General features: G+C 40.3%; 2 protein-coding genes across 3 annotated transcripts; one reads left to right on the top strand and one right to left on the bottom strand.

Moving 5' to 3' along the window:
- Positions 1-8,557: 8,557 nt before the first annotated feature.
- Positions 8,558-11,482, bottom strand: sod2 (superoxide dismutase 2, mitochondrial). The gene is made up of 5 exons (XM_044329667.1): positions 11,329-11,482; positions 10,546-10,751; positions 10,267-10,383; positions 9,307-9,486; positions 8,558-9,187 (listed from the first exon to the last, which is right to left on the bottom strand). The coding sequence occupies exons 1-5, from the start codon at positions 11,355-11,357 to the stop codon at positions 9,042-9,044; spliced, it is 678 nt and encodes a 225-aa protein (XP_044185602.1). The 5' UTR covers positions 11,358-11,482; the 3' UTR covers positions 8,558-9,041.
- A 1,720-nt stretch (positions 11,483-13,202) lies between these two features.
- On the top strand, positions 13,203-19,909 carry LOC122999955 (WT1 associated protein). Of its 2 annotated transcripts, none has more exons than XM_044377331.1 (8): positions 13,203-13,422; positions 13,998-14,035; positions 14,148-14,203; positions 14,304-14,362; positions 14,475-14,602; positions 15,759-15,937; positions 18,390-18,544; positions 18,671-19,909. In XM_044377331.1, the coding sequence occupies exons 2-8, from the start codon at positions 14,006-14,008 to the stop codon at positions 19,327-19,329; spliced, it is 1,266 nt and encodes a 421-aa protein (XP_044233266.1). In that variant the 5' UTR covers positions 13,203-13,422; positions 13,998-14,005; the 3' UTR covers positions 19,330-19,909. The 2 variants fall into 2 exon arrangements, with proteins under 2 accessions (XP_044233266.1, XP_044233267.1); XM_044377332.1 differs by lacking the exon at positions 13,203-13,422 and adding an exon at positions 13,521-13,623.
- The last annotated feature ends 338 nt before the right edge of the window (positions 19,910-20,247 follow it).

Genomic DNA, 20,247 nt, shown 5'->3' with positions numbered 1-20,247 from the left:
AATCAGTTTTCTCAATACCATAATCTTTAGCTTCTTGCTGCCGTTTATGTTCACAGTCTTGTACCTCCAACTTTTTACTAAAGAACCAGATATTTTCTAACGCAGTTGTTCATCTTTTGTACTGATGATATAACTGGGAGAGTTTCATGCCTATCCAAACTGTAAAAGTACTCAAACTGTGCGTAACGTAAAGTTGTCTGTGGGAGAAATAAATGGGATTTTTATGTCCGGAACCAGGGTTCCCGAAATAGTTCCTCCCACTGCCCAATTCTATGCAAAGATGCTAGTTGATGCGAATTTGTTTGGGATGGCACAAATTGACGCAAAGGCAACATGAATGTGTGTACAAAATTTCATGGCATCCATCCAACAGTTCATGGTGTGAGATGGTTCACTCACAGCCACATTCCACCTGCTGGTGGCGCTATATGAAAAAGTCAGGGGATCACCAAAGTCATTAGGATTAATCCTCTGGTGACCATGAATTTCTGCACAAATGTTCATATAGTTTTGTATAGTATAATAATCAATGGATATTTCAGTCTGGACCAAAGTGGTGGAAAAAGCCATTAGAGTCATAGAAGAGCTAAAAATGTAAGAATGAGAAGAGAAACAAGCCAGAGGACTAAAATACTGAAATGAACAAGGGGAATGAATGTAGGAAAGGAAGCTGTATTAGAAGGAGGAGAGGCAGTGAGAAAGTGGGTGAGTGTGAAATTAGCTGGGACAGCGGGAAAAATGCTTTGAGGGCTAAGGCGTTCTAACCGACTACTGGTTTGACTGCCAATATTGCATCTGTTTCTGAATACAGCAGTGACTATGGAAAATCCCCTGGCAGAGTGAATCTCCATCACACACATAAACACACACACATGCACACAAACATGAACATTAAACCTGCAGCTCTACACTATCTGTATCTAAATTTTGATCTCTTTTATAACGGACTCTAACTGTCACCTTTGCCCCCCCCAAGGCTTGCCCCTTCATTTCACTTGATTTTATCCATATTTTTTCCTAATTCCCACTTTTGGACACTTTTCTCTGTTATGTATTTCAAACAGGACTCAGTCCCATGAGGGCCTGTGGCAGGTGAGTCAAGATGAGGGGAGGAAATGATTTTAAAGCCCTGAAAAGTCTCCCCTTAGACTAAAAACTCCTGTTGATGTCTTTGTTGGAAACTTTTATTTTGTCATACTCTCTGGACAAGAGAATCTACCATTGCGACATATGAAGAAACCAAAAAGTTGACCTCAAGTCTCCCCCCCCCCCCCCCTCTTTTTTCAAAATACCTTCTGTTGTGACCCAGTCATTTTTTCCATGCCGGCTTCTGCTCCTAGTTTTCCATGTGGAGATGTGTTTAGACAGACAATGAAATATAACAGACCAAAATGATGAATGGATTCTGATGGACTCTTGCAAAAATACAGACAACCATCTCTTCTGTCCAGCATGATCTCATTATGTATGATATATGATGTAAGCATTTCAGATGATTAAAATAGCTTCCTATTGAATCCTACTACACATTGGGTTTCCTATGAGGATTCATCAAAGGCAGTTGTTTGATCTTGAAGATGTTTCACCAGATTTGGTGAGCAGTCCAAGACATGACTTTTTCAGCAACTTACAATGTTATCCTAACTTCCCTTCTCAGACATATTTACAACGTTCACACTTTTAAAGTGTATGCTTAAAAAGTATGCACGATGTACCAAACATGTCTAAAGGCAAAATGGTTACCTGCTCTAAATGGACACACTCAAAAGTGGGACAAAGAGCCTCCTCTCATAGAGAGGGGCCAGACACAATGAATCATACAAATGGGAACAACAGCACATACTTTTACTATTTCTCTTCAGAAGGATTCATTGTGTTGCCATCAGCTATACACACAAAAAGTGACAGAAGTAGTTGTGTGAAGAATGAAAAAAGAATCCTGTTTACTTCCCTTCTCATCTGCACATCTGGCCAATTGCTGCATAAAAATGGGCATCCTTGGCGAGTTGTTGTTTTCGGAAAGTGAAAAATATTTTCAGGCTAAACCCCCACAATTCCAACATCTGAAAGGAACGGAAGAGGGAGGTTTCAGATGCTGTTCGGCGACCCAACAAGCTCTTTGTCTTAAGAATATTGAGGCTCATGTGACGCCCATGTGACCACAGTGACTGCCATTTGACTTCAAGGTGAGAACAACCCACAAAAGTTTAAATGCTCACTAGTCCATAGAGCTGATGAGGCCTCCTGAATGAGGTATCAACCCCAAACAGCAAACTGTGTGTCTAGATTCAGTACAAGAGGGTATGAGAATTGTTTGGGAAAGTGCTCTAATATTAGAATGTAAAAAAAACATTTTGCACTTGAACAATGGAAAGTTGACTAACATGATGAACAATTCTTCATGCATCATCAAAATAAAGGCCTGCGGGACTTATCTCACTTTATATTCTCACTTGAATGCATGTTTGTCAAAGAGCCTGTTTTCCAGCCAGTGTGTTATAAGGAGAATCTCTTTCATTCTCCAGGGAAAGAAATGTCTGCTGCTGCTGCTGCTGCTGCTAACACAGCCAGTTTTCCACAGTGTACTGGTAAAGGTTAAGAGGGAAAAATTGCCGACACAGCTCAATGCGTTGGCATATATAGAGGTGCTAATATAATTTATGTCTTGTTCCACCTCATATGCACTCAAGAACATGCAACTTTGATCAAGATAACATCGGTTTGGTTCAAAGCAAAAACATTGGTTACCGTCAACAATGTTCAAATATTTTTTGTTTGTACTTTTCCATCCTCTTGCTTTTATTTGTGGAAGTCACGGGCCTGCTGAGCTGGGATAAGTTGCTTTGCTGTTGCTTCATGTTTTTCATTGCAGGACATAAACATGTATACTTTCATATACAAATTTGTCATAGATAGAAAATAATGATGCAATAGAAACATATACATTATTACACATACACATAAATGAAGCTAGAGCTAGAGTGATACATCAATCTGTATATCAGCTGATGTTAGCATGTTGCAGATATATATTATTATTGGAGTACGTGTCTACTGATAAACTGCAGTGATGAAATGCCAAACATACTTTTGTGGTAGTTTAGAAACAGCATCTCCAAACTAAAGCACAGCAGAGATTGGGGAGTGACAATAACAGTCTGCTCCTTCCAAAACCACAGTAGTAAAGAAAAAGTGGCCAGAGTATTGTCAGCTTCAATATACCATCGTAGTACAGAATGTTGTAGAAGTGCAGCCAGTAGAGTATCATGTGTAACAGTCCAAGGTATTTGCCAGAACTTTCTTTGCAGGCTTTGGTCTATTTAAACAAAGTTTACTTACTTTTATTGGGAATGGATTTGGTTTATTTGGTTTATTTGGTGATTGGGACCATAATGACTCATTGAAAAAATATATTGACTTAGTATTTTTAGAGAGAACTTGATGCTTTTTGAATGGGCGTCAGTTGGAGCCAGGGATTCTTTTGAGCCAGTGTCTAGCAGTCGCACTTTAAAGTACTTCCACATTTGCTTCAAGCCTCAAGTCGTGGTAGTTGCCGCTTGTGTGTGCTATTTCTTTAGTGCTTGCCTTTAATGCAAGACTATATAACTTTTGAAAGAAGACATATCACATTCTTTTACTTACAAATGAAAAGATGCTTTCTTAATATATAAAACACACCTGTGCTCAGTTCAGTACACTCTGGGGTTTTGCTGCTACAGCCTTACCTGGTCTGGTATGACAAGTAGCTTATGGTGGCTAATGTTGGCTAGGGTCAGAGAACTTCAGATAGATATTGTTGTAAAACTGACATTACTGAGGCAGCTGTACGAGCTGATGACTCCCTCTAGCACAGGCTACATTGGCTTACTTTAAGCAGCTCCACCTCTCTTCATCCCCACACTGCACATTCAGGCTTACTTTCAGACATTCAAGTCATTCTTTTAGTCCTTGTTGAATCTTGTTTAAGAGAGTGTTACTGATAAAATAACATCATTTATTCTCTGATATTTCTCAGCTCATATATTTCTTTCCTCCATGCTTCACTATTTGCTGAACTGGTGCCAAAGACTCCATAAACATCAGGTAATTTCTCTGCGGTCAACATGTGTATCCTGGTGAAATCTATACTACTGGAGCCAAAACTACGTTAAGATTGTTCTTCACATAGTCACCAAGAAACAGATGTAAACGCGTGATGCTCAGAGCCAAACAGGAGTATGTAAAATAATAATCTCAACTCTATTTTTAAATATACTCTATACCTAGCTCTGTGAATGAGGATGGAAAGTAGATTTTTTTTATCTTATTTCCAAAAACACATATCTCTTTCACATGTTGCATTATCCAACAACTGGTAGAGTCACAAACATGTGATTTGAATACCAGTGATCACTCCTGGGTCTCCTATTCATCGTTTAACAAGACTATATCTATTTTAATTTGGTATTTCAGTGCAGTAAGGCCCCAAAACACATGGTGTTTTATAGCCATTGTGGCACTTCCCTGGATTTTCTAAGAAAGAGACAAAAGAAGCTGCCTCTTTCGCTACTGTCTGACATCTTCAGCCAGAGAGAATCCTCGATACCTGGAAATGAAGGGGGAAAAATATTTTTTATGTGAAAGTGGCAATGGAAGCAAATTGTTGCAAAAGGCCACCTGGAGAGCCTGATTTTAAATAAGACCATCATGGACTGTTTTTCCAGCTCAGCCCAACGGGAGCACTGTGCAGAGGGGATGGATGGCTCCATCCCAGACAGGAAGTCAAGTCTGCTGCACATGAAGGCACCTTATTGCATTATAATACTCTCGTCTTTGGGTATCCTCCAGATACTCTCCAATGCTTTTTAGTCTCTTCCCCTCTAACATCCTGAGTACCCAGCCAAAGAGGATCTGCTGAATGCTGACTCTCACCAAAAGGATGAGAGGAGACGGCCAAATTTTGACAGAAAAACTTATCCGCTCCCTTGATTAAAACCAATGGGATTGTTGCCTCGAAATCAAAAACAGGCTTAATTGCCTCGTTGAATAGTAGAGAAATGGAGAAGAAATGAAAACACTAAATACAGACACAACTATTTTCCAAACAACTATAAACAAGGTGTCTGGGTTATATAGTTTTTATGCTTCCAGTATCACTTATTCACGAGCCTGTAAACTGATCACTAAAAAGATTCAGAGTAAACGCTTTATGAGAATAAATATCAGCAATTATTGTTCATTTTATGGATACAAGCCTCTGAGGTCTACAGTTTGTGTCCTTCTATGAGCTACATTTGGCAGTTAGAGGAGTGTTTCATTTTTTAAAAGAAAAGTCACTGATCTCCGTGTGGATTTGTCAAACTTGGATCAATCCCACATAAACCCAAATGACCCCAGCCTTGCAGTGATTTATCACACTCTGCTGCCCAAACTATGTCCACGAGCCTTTCGACTGTTTTACTGGTGCAAGTGACTCTTACATAACGGCAAAGATTTAACCAGACATGGTCACGCCCTCTCGCTAAAAACAATCTTTTCCTCTCTTTCCTTTAATGCGTAGGCTTTCTCAGATACACATTAGAAGGTGCAGAAATGTTAATGCTCAGATGAAACACTAACAGAGGAGGCTCTTGTGGATGATTTTGTGTCTGCCTGGTCTTTAAAGCAGTTATGATGAATCAATCACCCTGTCAAGCTGAGGTATCAAAGCTTCCCACAAACCTCTGCTGCCTCAGACCTACTGAAATGTCTGGTTCCTGGCTCTCAGCACCTGGTGGAGAGCTCCCTCTCCAAAAACACTCAGACTCAGGCTCAGACCCAAACGGGTGCCCTGAATTTAGCTCCGTCACCCTCTTTGCCAGGAACAATGGACGACAAATGCTGGAAAGTTTTTACCTCCTTAATGTTGACACTCCACTTTTCTTTTTTTTTCTTTCTTTTTTTAATGGCTTTTCAGTCCAAATAGGACAATGACAGCACGAGCCAGGTCAAACAACACAAGCGATTCTCATCAGGGAACAATGTGGGACAGCTTTTGCAGGATGGACGGTAGTCTGGAGCCTAGAAATGTGATGACAAAGCTGCAAAGGCTTGGTGGAGGCATAAGAAAGATTGAAGACTCTGACCTTTATTCGGGAAGTAGTCATATGACAAGTATGCATAGCTTACATATCAGATTTGCTCAGAGGTAAATGAAAAGTTTTGATCTTTCACTGATGTGGCAGGAACCACAAATAGCAATCTTTTATTATTCATCTATACATTCATCTGTGGATTATGTGTTAAAAAAAACCCACACACAAGACTAGAAAGCAAGAAAAACTGATCTTTGGAAATGTTTTTCTCTTTCTCTAACAAGAAGAAGAACAATAAAAATCTGTGTGTGTGTGGTAATGCCGGCCATGATTTGAATCAGTAAAGAATACAGTATGGGATGGGCACGCACTCTCACCGCTTATGCCCTGACAATGAAATTAAGGATGTGAAACAAAGCCACATGTGAGTCTCATCGCATGCTTGTGTGCACCCGCCGAGAAGCTGCACCAACAGCGGAGCTTGTATTTCCTGTGAAGTGTGTGTGTGTATCTGTGTGTGTTGGAAGAAAGCTAAACAAAACAGTCTACTTTGTTGCAAGTGAAAGCTGTTTCTGAAACTTATCAGCTATTAAGAACATGTGTTAAAACAGCAACTAGGATATCTAGGTACGCCTCCGTGTTATTATTAGACAGACACAAGCATTCGATGGAGACTGAAAATGGGATAAGTCATAAATTTCACTCTTGGATTTTTGTATGAAAAAGGGTTTTAGTTGCAGTTTTTTAAGAAAGAGCTCCACAGAGAGAAACAGAGAAGAAGAAGTGATGAGTTAAACTTTGTGACTGAGACATTTCCCCAATATTTTCCTCTCCTCCCTTCCAGAGGTTAAAGAAACTCTATCCTGAGTGAGTTCCATCTTTTTTATGAGTTGTGGAAGAGTAAAATAATTTTTGGCACGCCCAAATTTTTACAGAGCAAAAGTAGGCCACTTTTAGACAAACCATCATCTTATAAAGGGGGAGACTTTTAAAGGCTGGCAATGTCTTCCAAATGAAATGACTCAAGTTTATGCGCTTGTCTTTGTGGCACTGATAAATTTGAAGCAATCCTGTGCTGTTCATTCCAAAAACAGTCTGAAGTCAGTTGTCATTAGCACAACTTAGCTCCCACACCCTTTCTGCTGCTGCTGCTTTCTGCCACATCAGTAGCATTTTGATATATGTATGATAAGTCCTAAAATGCCTGCAGGTCAGATTCAAAAACCATTATCCATGTAGCATTAGAGTCAAACTGCACCCATGTGTAATAAATATGAATGCAATTAATTAATGATACACACAATTCACTACAACCACGAGGCTGCTGATTCCAGTCACATGATTGGAGTCTGGTCACCATGTGCTTGGACTCACAGTGTTCACTGAAACCCAGTTCACCTCTACATCAGGGAGAGATCTGTGGAATGTGGCAGAATGATCAGTCCTAATCACTGACAGAAAGAGAGGAGCCACTTGGATGACACGAGAAGAACCAGCTGGAATCCATTTGCATAGTTAAACTCGTCCTTGATGTAATTTTGTGGATAACCGTCATTGAACATACAACAAACTAAAAAGTAACACACAACCTATGTCCTTTAAAGTACTGTGAGTGAGTCATGGATGAAGAGGTTGCATAGGAAAGTCCATGTATGAGCCAGTGCAATTTTACTATAAATGCACTTGATCATAAAGTTTCTTGCAAAGAATATACAGGGCTTACAACTCCATGAACCAAAGACCATCTACAGTGAAAACCTTGGACAGCACTGCCCTCTTTTGGTAACACTGTAGACAAGCAGAGCAGATCATGGACTACAGTACAATATATATGCTGTAACTGAACACTAAAATTAGTTCCATATATCAACTCAGACAGGTTCAAGGGGTTTAAGCAGTCTAGTTTACAGTACTAGACATAAAGGCCTGGGATAGTATTAGCTTTTCAAACAGACCTGTTTGCACATTTCATTAACTACAATTGCCTTTATCAGCAAGCACTGAGCTCTAAACCTTTTGACTGGATCGAGTCCAGTTTGGCTGTGTATTAGATAAGACACCCTCAAATCTAACATGGTAGAAAACCAAATGTTAATAGCCACTGTGTAGTACCATATGAGATGAAAGCTGAGGATTATAGCCAAAAAGAACTCTTTGAAGTTGACTAGTTCCTTAAATTGTAATTGTCTTACATGCTTCACCAAATATGGTTAAAAAAAGAAAAAAGCTTACAGTGTTTAACTTGAACATGCCTCCAAAAACTGCTTTCTAGAAATTCCATAACCAATGTTAAGACTGTATAACATAACAGAAAGGTTGGAACTGTAACCTACAGTGCATGCAGCAACTATAATTCCTGAGCTTTTTATTTTATGTTAACCTTCTCTAACAAAGCTTTCATATGATAACATCTTTCTAACAATACTTTAAAAAAAGCTGCTTAGGGTCTTGGAATATCTATTGTTCATATGAAAGGAAGAATAAAACACAGACCATCAAGTTTGTACAATTGAAATCCTATAGTTTTATTATAATACATCAAAAACATGGACTGCAATAACATTAGCTGATTTTAGAGTGACTTATTCTGACAAATACACATCTCACTGAATATGCACTCTGCTTATGTGACATCTATTTTGATTAACACTAGCCAGCCTTCATGTGAAAGGTGGCCATTTTTGTGCGCTTTGCAAACAGACAGGAGGCTGGGAGCAGACCTGAGGTAAAAAGCACTTGCAAATAAAATTTAATGTTTGTTTCAGCCTGTGTAGGTGGAAGACAATGCAACCTGCACCAATGTAGAAAGTATTTTAAAGTTAATTTACCAACTTTAATTCAACTGACCAAGTCTGACTTATCTACAGTCTGGAGACAAAACAGCACCACCACTCCATGCTCCATACAAGGTAACTAATAATTATTTGCAACTACTATTTTATCCAGGTCCAGGACAGGGTGGTAGTGTGGATGATTGAGGATTAGATTCTACTTTTTGGCAGTCTGGAGACGCTCGCTGACGTTCTCCCAGTTGACGACATTCCAGATAGCCTTAACATAGTCCGGCCGCACATTCTTGTACTGAAGGTAGTAGGCATGCTCCCATACATCGATACCAAGGAGGGGGATGAGACCTGAGGGTCAGAGACAGGAAACAATTACCCTAACAGATCTTTTTCTTATGTGGCATCTGATAAGGGAGAGCTTGAAGAAAATTTTTTTTAAAAAAATCACATAGAGAGGAGACACTGACCTGTGGTCCCCTGCAGAGGATCCTGGTTAGCACAAGCAGCGATACGAAGTCTTCCGCTATCCTTGTCAAAGCCCAGCCAGCCCCAGCCTGAGCCCTGCACTGCCACCGTAGCAGCAGTCATCCTCTCTTTCATCTTCTGGAAGGAACCAAAGTCCCGCTTGATGGCCTCCATCAGCTCCCCTACAAGAAGTGACACAGACAGGTGCTACTTCACGGCGATGCTCTGTCTCTTGCTTAACAGCAAGAGACAAGGACAGGAAGCTTTTTCAGTACACTTAATTTGCCAATTCATGTTTACCGTAGTATCTGGAGAAGAGCTGCAGTGTCAGACTCATACCAACTGACAGTCATTAGTCCTAGCTATGATTTTAGCCCACTAGGAGGCAGAAAGACTTAATAAAACAATTTTAGGGACGCATAAACCCTGACATACTACCAGCTCTTCAGGTTGTTGTGGCAAACAAGTTTCAACTTACACATCAGCAAAATCAACATGGATACCACCCTGTGCCAAGTTTGAGGCCACTTGAATTTAAGTCTAATAATTAACTTCCCTTTTGGCTCTGGTGTGGTATGCAAAACCATTTAGTTTACTAGCAGCTACACCTGCTGCTCATTTACTTTGTTGTTTTGTGTTGGGAAGGTAGTATATATATTCAGCTTGTCCGAGCTTGCTCACTGGGAATGGAAGCATACGGTATGTTTTGCATTATTGTTTGGTGAGGGCCATGAGACTCAACCGTACAGTCTTTGTGAGGGCTTATAACCCAAAAACAATGACCCGCACAGAGCTGCAGAGTTGGCTGTTTACTTACAGTGGGCCCAGCACTACAAGCAGAAGCAACGCTTTTTACAAAGTCATGTGTCGCTCAGTTCAGATGCAATTTAAGTACAAAACAAACACGTGTAGGATAAATGACAGAAGGCAAGCTGTTTTGTGTGTGTGTGTGTACAACTTACCCTGTGGCTCGCCTCCACCATTTGGAGAGAGGTTTGTCCAGAAGATAGTGTGGTTAATGTGGCCTCCTCCATTAAACTTCAGAGCAGCCTGAAGGGCGACCTGTGATGTCACATCCCCTAAAATAAATCCAGGGGAATAAGTGGACATAAGACCTGTGACTGACATTGTTTGAGTCACACGATTATTACAAAGCGGCGGTGACATTATGTTTTTTCAACATAACATCTCCATATACAGAAGCAAATGACTGATTAGTTCATGTGCGTTTGTGCCGGTACCCTTTGCGAGTGCCTCTTGATATTTCTCCTCTGTAACGTTGAGGTTGTTAACGTATGTGGCATGGTGCTTGCTATGGTGCAGCTGCATTATCTCTGCGTTAATGTGAGGCTCCAGGGCACCATAGTCGTAGGTCAGGTCGGGGAGCGTGTGCTTCTGCCTTGATGCAGCTACCTGGTTTATGGTTTGGCTGAGGCTGGCTGCACACCTGAAACAAGCAAAGTGAAACAAACTTATGATGCCACCAGATATAACACACAGCTGTTAAGTCAGGTTTACTAGTTGCTTTATAAATATATAAAGAGGCAACAATAACAAGGACACAAGCAATGCCTGTGTGATTAAATCGCACAATATTAGCCCCACATAGCCTGGCACAGGTAGTATTATCGGTTTAAGTTGATACTATTTGATCAGCATTGAGCAACTGCCTTTATTTGACCTAAATTTTTTGCTGTTGATTCAGGATTAGCCTACAGTAGTGGGTTAGATATTAGCTCAATGCGTTATAAATGAGCATAAACGGTGTCTGACTTAAACAACATTCAGTTAAAATGTCAATAGAAATGTCAGTATAGCAGGACTACGCGACTTTAAACACAATTATTTATTTGTGCGCCACAAGCTAAACTAAGTTAGCATCCAGGCTAGCTCACTGTTAGCTTCACACACACAACTGTCTCAAGTTCATGAACAACCGCTGCTAACAACAGTAAGCTATCCTCATCCCTTGTGCACTTTGAACAGAATAATGGCACTAGCTGGTACGTTCATATCAGTTTTACCTGCGTATTTGACCAACTCTGCAAAGCATGTTCACGGTTTGGCTCGCAGGCAACACAGGACAGAGTACAACTATCCTTCTTCTGATGAAACAGTGTAACTGCCCTTGAAATGTGCGATTTCAACCTGACAGAGCAGGCGACCGTACCATTACTGTCCAGTGGGGGTGTTGTTATGAGTGTGCAGGAATTAGATCATCCTCAACTGCTACAGTTGAAACCAACTCAGAAATATACATAGATAATATATAATAACATCTGTGGTGGAAACATCAAGATATATCGAAATATATTTAAATATATTTGCATTATATTATGTATTTAATCCCCTTCACCCCTCTTGTATTACATTTTACAACTCATGGTTGGGCTTAATAAAACTGCATCTGATAAGTGCAGCAGAAGTGTTATTATATATCTTTTTGTACATGTAATGTACTTATATTTATAAAATACAATATATTTTTTAATCAAACAGAGTTGGGGCAAAATATATCATACATAGCAACGTGTAAAAAAGCCAGAGTAATTGTTTATAATTTGTAATATATAAAATAAAATAAAATCGAAGAAAGGCTAAACAATTACCAAAACTAATTTATTTAAATAATCACGTGAACGCCTCTTCGATCACATCAGAGGCAATGCCAGAGATCGTCTATATTAACTTAATGAATCACTGTGGAGTAAAACCAACGACAAAAAAACAAAACAAAAACAAAACACAAAACAAAACACATTTTCAGTTTTTATTATTGTTTATTTATTTATTATTGTTGAAATCACGATTTACCAACAGATAAAGAGTATAATTGCCCTAGCAATTCATTTTGACTTTTGAAAATCTTGAAAATTGTGAATATAAATGTGAATGTGTCTGCAGGCCTGCTTGAAGGCCAAGAAATTATAAAGCTTTCCAAAAGAAAGCAGGGTCCTTGCCAAATCACAATCAAGAAACTTCTCACGCTGCCAAAATGATAACAAATTTCACTATACATAAATCCACAATATCTCACACTTGCTCTGATGATTATGTGCACTTGACTTGATAAAGGCATAATAATATAAATTACTCAGCTTTCATATATGCCTGAGCAAACATGCGAAGCATCCAGCAGTGCTCCTTGTGCAAGAATCCACAACAAGCATTACATCCCAAACCTGCAGCTAACGATTATTTTCATCTTTGATTTTTCTGATGATTATTTTTTTGTCGTTTGGTCAAAAAATGTCGGAAAATTATGAAAAATATCGATCACTGTTTCTCAAAGCCCAACATGCAACCTAAAATGTTTTGTTTTGTCTCAACAGCCCACAACCCAAAGATATTCAGTTTACTGTCATGGAAGACTAAAGAAACCAGAAGTGTCCCTTTTGTGCCAAAATCCACAACACACATTAGATCCCAAACCTGACCTGTAATAAAATTTTGGGCTGCAACTAACGATTATTTTCATTTTCAATTTTCTGATCAATTTTTTGTTGTTTGGTCAAAAAAAAAAAAAAAGTGCCAAAATCAAACAACAGCCAACAACCAAAAGATATTCAGTCTACTGTCAAGACTAAAGAAACCAGAAAATCCACATTTAAGAAGCATTTTAGTATTTCCTCTTAAAAATGATTCAAAGCAATTAATTGATTATCAAAATTTGGATTATCAAAATGATTTTTTAAGTATTATCAAATAATCGACTAATTGTTTCAGCTCTAACAAAACATAAGTAGAAATAGGAGTAAATGCCTTGTCCGAATGGACTTAACAACTATCACCATTATTGTTACTTGAGTTGAAATGCTGGTTGAAGAAGAGCCACGTTTTTAGTATCCGTAAATCGCAGCGGAGTGAGAGCTCCTTTTCTCTTCCCCTATCTCTGGTCGCACTCTGCTGCAGCAAGGCGAGAGCCGCACGGCCATCCAGAGCCATTCTGTCCTGCCTTCGCCTCGGTGAGGAAGATGATGATGGCGATTACGCCGGAGCTAAACAACAAAATATAAACCCACAGCTAATTCTTTTTTTAACGTAATTGCAATTTTGAGTGTCGTAAAGAATCAGCAACGTCGAGGGAGTTTCAAGAAACATCGAAAGAAGCGGGACTGGTGAGTGTTGTGATGGCTGAAGGCCCGATATCTGCAGCCAAGAGCCCGCTAGTTTCAGGAAAAAGGAGCGCAAGGGAGGGAGTCATTTCCTTCACCGCCATTTTGTGATAACAAGGAGCCTAAAACAGAGCCAAGAATTGCATGCTGCCTGGCCTGACATTAAAGAATAACTTGTAGCTAAACACTATAGTTTCATAGCATGTAAGTATTTTGCCAGCGGATGCTAAATGTTGTTAGCAGCCGAGTGTTAACCTTCGTTAGCTTATTTCTATTTCTTGCTATCCATAGCTGCTGACTGCCACACCAGCTAACATTCACATTAGGCTCGACAGCTCTTATTAACTCGTAATGTTCATTTTTCATAAGCGGCCAGATAGTTAACGTGGTTTCCTTTAATGAGCTTTATTTGCAACCTTACAGCATTTGTGTGATAAAAGCGAAGTCGTCTTAATGTGTGTTAAACGCCACTGCGTGTGAACAGCCAGCGCTGTACTGCGAGAGATGATGCAGATATTTTAACACACGACACCCAGCTTTGGTTAATGATGTATTTGTATGTTTGTGTTCACTTCCAGAGTTCACAATGACCAACGAGGAGCCTCTACCCAAGAAGGTGAGTGTGCTTTGCATTTTAAAGCCCGTTATTTGTTTCATTTTCAATTTTCATGTGCCCCCATGTGTGTGTTTCCTTCATCTAACCCGTCTTTGGTTTTCTTTTCATCCAGGTTCGCCTCAGTGAATCTGACATGAAGACCATGACCAGAGAGGAGTTGTGCACAAGGTAAATTACAGCTTTACAACTGGAGATTTATTATATTGTGTGGAAACTTGATCTATTTAGGTCGAGCAGTTAATGTTTACATATAATCTGCTCCTCTTAGATGGAAACAGCATGAAGCGTATGTCCAGGTCCTGGAGGCAAAATATGCAGAGCTATGTTGTAAGTATACCGGCTGTTACATAATAACTATATTGCAATAAAAACTATATTTTGCTGCTTGTGGGAAGGGTTTTTCTTCTGATGTGTTTGCTTTCTCTCCTCATCGTCTTAGCCAATGATGTAACAGGGCTGAAGGAATCGGAGGAGAAGCTCAAGCAGCAGCAGCAGGAGTCTGCACGCCGGGAGAACATCTTGGTCATGCGACTTGCCACCAAGGAGCAGGAAATGCAAGAGTGCACAGTATGTATCTGTTTTTCCACTTACTTCAATCATTTGATAGGAATAAAGGGAACTGTGTTGTTTTTTATAGCACTTTATGCACCACTTGAACTGATGTTTAGTGCTTCTGACAGTATTGTTGGTGCACTCAACACCTCTTAGAGCGAAACCAAACTGCTTTGTCCTCTCTACTTAAACAGTTCTACTTTCACTGTTATATGAGTGTAATTAATATTATGATACTGTAATATAAACCTTATCTCTCAATAACAGCTAACAGTTACTTTCATCCCTGATTTATTTTTTTACTTTTTATGTTTTGATGAATTGATTGTGTGTTAAATGTCTGCTCATGCGAATCTCACGTTGCCAGATGTCTTAAACATACTTGATTAGTCAGATCAGTGGCAGGAAACCTTACAGAATACTCTATTGTAATATATAAAAGCAAGCAACACCTTATCACCAAGTGTTCTGTGCTTGTACTTGATCAAACAGCCGCCGATCAGAATTGAAAATCAGCCAACTCATTTATCAGTTGACGCTATTTCAGCCCTGCGCCGTATCTTGTAGTCATTTGCTACCATAGTATATAGGCCAGAGGTAAACTGTGTTGAGGAAGGCATTCTTTGGTCTTATCAGATTGACAGCCCAGTGGATCACCCAGTGGCTTTACGGCAGCACATGCCATTCTTACAGGGCAGCTGGGGTAACACATACTTCCAGGTAGAGTTTGTCAAGGTTTTCAACTTGCAGTTGCTTTACTCTTGACCTCTGAGCTGTAGACAGCAGGAGATTTTGACTGAACTGGCTAAATTGTTGGGTGGTTGTCGTGTTCTTAGGTGTATGCTTCATATGTAAAAGTATTCAAATCAGCTCGGTGAAAATTTGACGTAATCATTGCTCCAACTTTGAAAAGTGAGTTTATGTTTTGTTTTGAGCTTCCAGGAAAGGAACCCATCTAGTATTCATGTCTTAAAATGATCTAATTTAAAATCAGGATGCTTTTTACAAACTGATAATACAGTTTGAAAACAGCAACAGTCAGAAGTTGCTCAAGCCTTCAGCTTTATTGGCCCGGTTTATTCTCCTGAGACTCTGAGTTGAAACTCTGGTGATCGGTCAACTCCAAAACCCAATTAACTGGTCACTAACACTGGTTTGTTTTATCCTGCAGACCCAGATCCAGTACCTCAAGCAAGTCCAGCAACCCAGTGCGGCCCAACTGCGGTCATCCATGGTGGACCCAGCCATCAACTTGTTTTTCCTCAAAATGAAGGCTGAACTGGAACAGACTAAAGACAAACTGGAGCAGGCCCAAAATGAACTGAGTGCCTGGAAATTTACACCTGATAGGTAAAGACAATCAAAATAACTCCCCCCCCCACCCTCTCAAAAAAAAAAAAAAAAAAAGTCAAGACTTCCTCACGCCCCCCACCCTCACTCTCACTGCAGGCATGCAGGAACAATGGTGGGGGGGAAGGCTGACAAATGCTGTACTCACCACGAGACTCAGACTTTACAGAAAGCCAGTCACTGCAAAACAAAACCGCCATGTTTTTGTACTCTCGCACTGTGCCAGCTACATATCACATAAACTAAAGTGAAAAGACAGTATGGTCAGGTGACACTTGTGTTTCAGCTCTCTCCCCTCGTATCCCCTCACCGTCCAAGGACCTGAAGGAGTCCGGACTGTTCCTGAAGAGGTGGTCTCTCACTCCCCGACACGGATATGCCCTCCCCGCCCCCCCCCCCCCTCCCTCCCTCAGCTCAAACCAGACAGTTCACATATTAAATAAGGGGTTTATGGTGGAGATTGAGTCAGGCAGGGAGCATCCCTAGCCTAAAACAGCAATTGAACATTTTAAAGACAATTCCCGTACTTGTTTTATAAAGACATTTAACTGTGGATTACACCACACACATACCTGCTAGTCTGCCTGAGAAACGTAAAGACTTTTAGATACATTTCAGTAACATGAGGAAAGTTCTAGGATTTAAAAGTAAGACTTTGGGGGGGGGGAAGAGCCACTAGAAATGACATTTAAGACTGTGGGCGGAGCCAGATCCTCGGTCCACAAAGGACTATGGTTCAGGCATGAGGGTCCAGTCACGTGTGTCTGAACATGGGCCCAGTCACGGTAGAGTGTATTTACATGTTTTATTTTGTGACTTGTTTCTTTTTTATTGGCATTTCATTTGATATTTCTCTTGTTTCTCTGAAACAAACACTTACTGCAGTGTGTGTGTGAACCAAGAAGCACGATTGGCTTTAATTGTATACACTTGTGTAAACATTAGGATGAATTAAGCCTTGTGTTTAATTCCTCTGGTAGACATCGAAAACACACTGCTGTAGGTGCACTGAGTCCTGTTTTCAAGTTGTGAATGCAAATGTCTTTAACAAGTCATGTTATAAGTTGATGAGAATGTATTTATTGTATTTCTGTGTATTTTTGTGATTGACCTCACGATCTCTCCCTCAGCCATTCACACTAGATTAGACTTTTTCTTTCTCTCCTGTGTGGCATAGATCTTTAGCCACTGTTTTCTCAATGAAACCCACATGGAATCTGTTTTGTTTTTTCCCCTGTTTTTAACAGCAAATTTATATTCAGGTCTCTCACACTCAGGTCAGACGGTGAGGTTTGAGCTGGCAGTGTGTACACAAGCCTTTTTAGGGCTAAAAGCACACTTCCTCCCAGCACTTAAGAGCAATTAATGGATATGATAATGACTGCTAAATGAGAGGAAATGCAGTAAATGTAATTTACTAAATGTGTGGCACATAACTGCAATTTTATCTGTTTTTGATCAGTTTGAAGAACTATCACCACTTAAATGACTTCTGCTTTCAGATACTGAATCATTTGCCTTTATTGTTAATATATCAGTATCCTTTGGCCAGATTACCTCCATAGGCTTATATAGACTTAATAGATTGCAGTTTTAAATAATTTGTGTGTCTCTTCTGTGTGCAGATTTTGCACATTTCTTGATTAGGGCTTTTGTAAACCATAATCACAGTAATTGCTAATGTAAACTTAACAGGTGTGCTGGACTGTTGCAGTATTTCTTGACCTGTTGTAAAGTTGAGAAAGCAGCTCCTTAAGCAATCTGATTTTACTGTTACTTGCTCATTTGTATTTAAAGCAATGACTACACAAAACTAGCACCTGGTTCTGCAGTGCACATTTTCATTTTTTGCTACTCCTAGTTAAGGTTTTCTTGTGGCTTGTCATTCTAATATCACTTTGATCTGTGACATTTTTTATTCTGCCTGTTCTTCGCACTCTGTGATGTGGCGAGTGCATTTGAACTTTCGGCAGTGCACACTTTCGGCAGAATTGCTTCTGTTATTTTTGAAGTGCTCACTTTTGTTCAATAATGTAACATGGTGAATTTAAAGCTACAGTGTAAGAATGGGTGCATCAGATCCATAGAAATGTTGGTCTAGGTAGCTTGTTTTGGGTTTAAGCCACAGTGAGGATACATACTCACAAGTTAATTTTAGTGTAAGGGAAAAAATCTTTACTCAGAAATAATAAGATAAGCATTTTACCCAAAAATATAATTAACATTTTTTTTGTACAGAACAGATTTGTGTCAGTGAGATCCTGATAATTCTACATTGCATTGGAGTCTAATAGATATGAAAATCCTGTTGTGGTTAGAGAGTCATGTCGGGATGGTCAGGTTGAAGAGGTTCTGTTTAGGTTAAGTGGGTGAAGCAGGTCAGCGGCATCTCTTTGCCTGTCGTGTTTGTCTCCTGGTTCACTGTGTGATGTGAGACTTGTTTCCCTTACAGCCAAACGGGGAAGAAATTGATGGCCAAGTGTCGAATGCTGATTCAGGAAAACCAGGAGTTGGGCAGACAGCTGTCCCAGGGACGCATCGCCCAGCTGGAGGCTGAGTTGGCCCTGCAGAAGAAGTACAGCGAGGAGCTTAAGAGCAGTCAAGACGGTGAGCAGTACCAACATCTCGCTACCTGATCATCTTTTTACTTGAGTGTGGCTGCATGTTACGTGTCCGTCTTCAGTTGAATTTTGACTTTGTTCTTTGTCTGTTCCTGGTTTCCGTCAACGGCAGAGTTGAATGACTTTATCATCCAGCTAGATGAGGAGGTAGAGGGAATGCAGAGCACCATCCTTGTCCTGCAGCAGCAGCTGAAGGATAGCCGCCAGCAGCTCACCCAAACTCAGGGGGCCTTGGCCGGGGCAGGCCCCAGCAGGACTTCACCCACTGCTTCCAGCTCGTCCGCCGAACCGTCCACCCAGCCCGAGCAGGCCAGCGCACCCTCTGAACCAATGGGCAAAGACTTCGGGAGGGTCTCCAACGGACCAAGCAACGGCAACTCATCCCAGAGGAGCGAGACCACAACGCCAAGCCTGTACCGAGAGGTCAGCAGCACCGAGGAAGACTTTCCCATGTCCCCCATGGTCTCCAGTCCCGGAGAAGCTGAGACCAAACTGTCCAACCACTCAGAGGAGGCGTCAGGGAGTCAGACTGGCGCGGTGAGAGTTGGAGGACCTGTGGGTTTCGGGAGCCAGCTGAGTGCAGGGTACGAGAGCGTGGACTCTCCAACAGGCAGTGAGACCTCATTGACTCAGCACTCGAATGACACAGACTCCACCACCGACCCCCATGAGGACAAGACTGCCCTGGTTACCAAGGGCACCAGGACTGCAGGGTCACGGCACGCTCAAAACGGCCTGGACTCCAGCACGAGCGACAGTGCAGTTTTGTAATGTACTTTGACATGTACTGTCTTTTCTTTTCTTTTTTTTTTTCTTTTTTTTTTATACAATATACAAAACAAGGCAACAAATGCGTAGTCTGTAACACAGCACTGCTGTCCAAGACATTTTGTTTTCACCCTGCTCCCCCTTGCCTATCGTGATGCCTCTGTCACATTTGTGTTGCTTAACGGGGATATAACAGGAATGGGTTAATGTTAGATTTGAATTGAGTGGATGTATGATTTAAAAACTAGTACGTTTCATTCTGCTGTTTATTTGAGCACGTCTATGCTGTTCTTGTTTGAGCTCTTGACACTGAAATCAGGCATCTGGTGTTGTAACTCATTGTCAAAAGTCAGTAAAATCACTGAATTACAGTAGCTTCGCAATATTCAGAAGGTCATTTTTAGATGTTGGCCTGTGTTCTGTTTGTTTCTTTTTTTAAAGCAATTTTAATTTTTCATTGACAAAAAAATTCAGTTCAAAAGATTCTGTTGAATTGTGAGTAGTTTATATGCGATGTTCATATTATTCTGACTTCAGTCCTTTTCATGTACTGACCAAATACCAATAAAGATTTTTAATACTATGGAGTAAAACCAGTTATTACTCCCATCGATACATTAAAACTCATTATTAGTTTACATAAACATATAACCTATTGGCTTAACTGAGGTATAAATATTTTAAAGGACTCTTGTAAAGAACCCCACTGTGTCTGAAAGACAGCTTTTTGAGTCTTTTAGCAAAATTAATTATTCAACATTTACCTTATTTAGTCAAAGTTACTGAGTAAAGAATGAGAATGAGTATGTATAAAACTAAGAGGGATTCTGCTGCTGCAACTTACAGCTCATTTGTCTAATTTTAAATAAGAAAACTTAATTGATCTTAGGGGGAAAATTAAGCATTACAGCAGCACAAGAA

This window comes from Thunnus albacares, chromosome 16 (genome assembly GCF_914725855.1).
Source record: "Thunnus albacares chromosome 16, fThuAlb1.1, whole genome shotgun sequence".
NCBI classification, from domain to species: domain Eukaryota; kingdom Metazoa; phylum Chordata; class Actinopteri; order Scombriformes; family Scombridae; genus Thunnus; species Thunnus albacares.
This window is presented reverse-complemented; position numbering and strand designations above follow the sequence as displayed.

Excerpts from the sequence above, each read along its gene's own strand:
- sod2 (XM_044329667.1), bottom strand. The coding sequence starts at position 11,357 with ATGCTTTGCAGAGTTGGTCAAATACGCAG. Across the intron at positions 10,752-11,328 it reads AGAGTTGGTCAAATACGCAG|GTGTGCAGCCAGCCTCAGCC; the intron begins GTAAAACTGATA and ends TGCTTGTTTCAG. Across the intron at positions 10,384-10,545 it reads TCAAGAGGCACTCGCAAAGG|GGGATGTGACATCACAGGTC; the intron begins GTACCGGCACAA and ends GATTTATTTTAG.
- LOC122999955 (XM_044377331.1), top strand. The coding sequence starts at position 14,006 with ATGACCAACGAGGAGCCTCTACCCAAGAAG. Across the intron at positions 14,363-14,474 it reads AAAATATGCAGAGCTATGTT|CCAATGATGTAACAGGGCTG; the intron begins GTAAGTATACCG and ends TCATCGTCTTAG. Across the intron at positions 14,603-15,758 it reads AGGAAATGCAAGAGTGCACA|ACCCAGATCCAGTACCTCAA; the intron begins GTATGTATCTGT and ends TTTATCCTGCAG.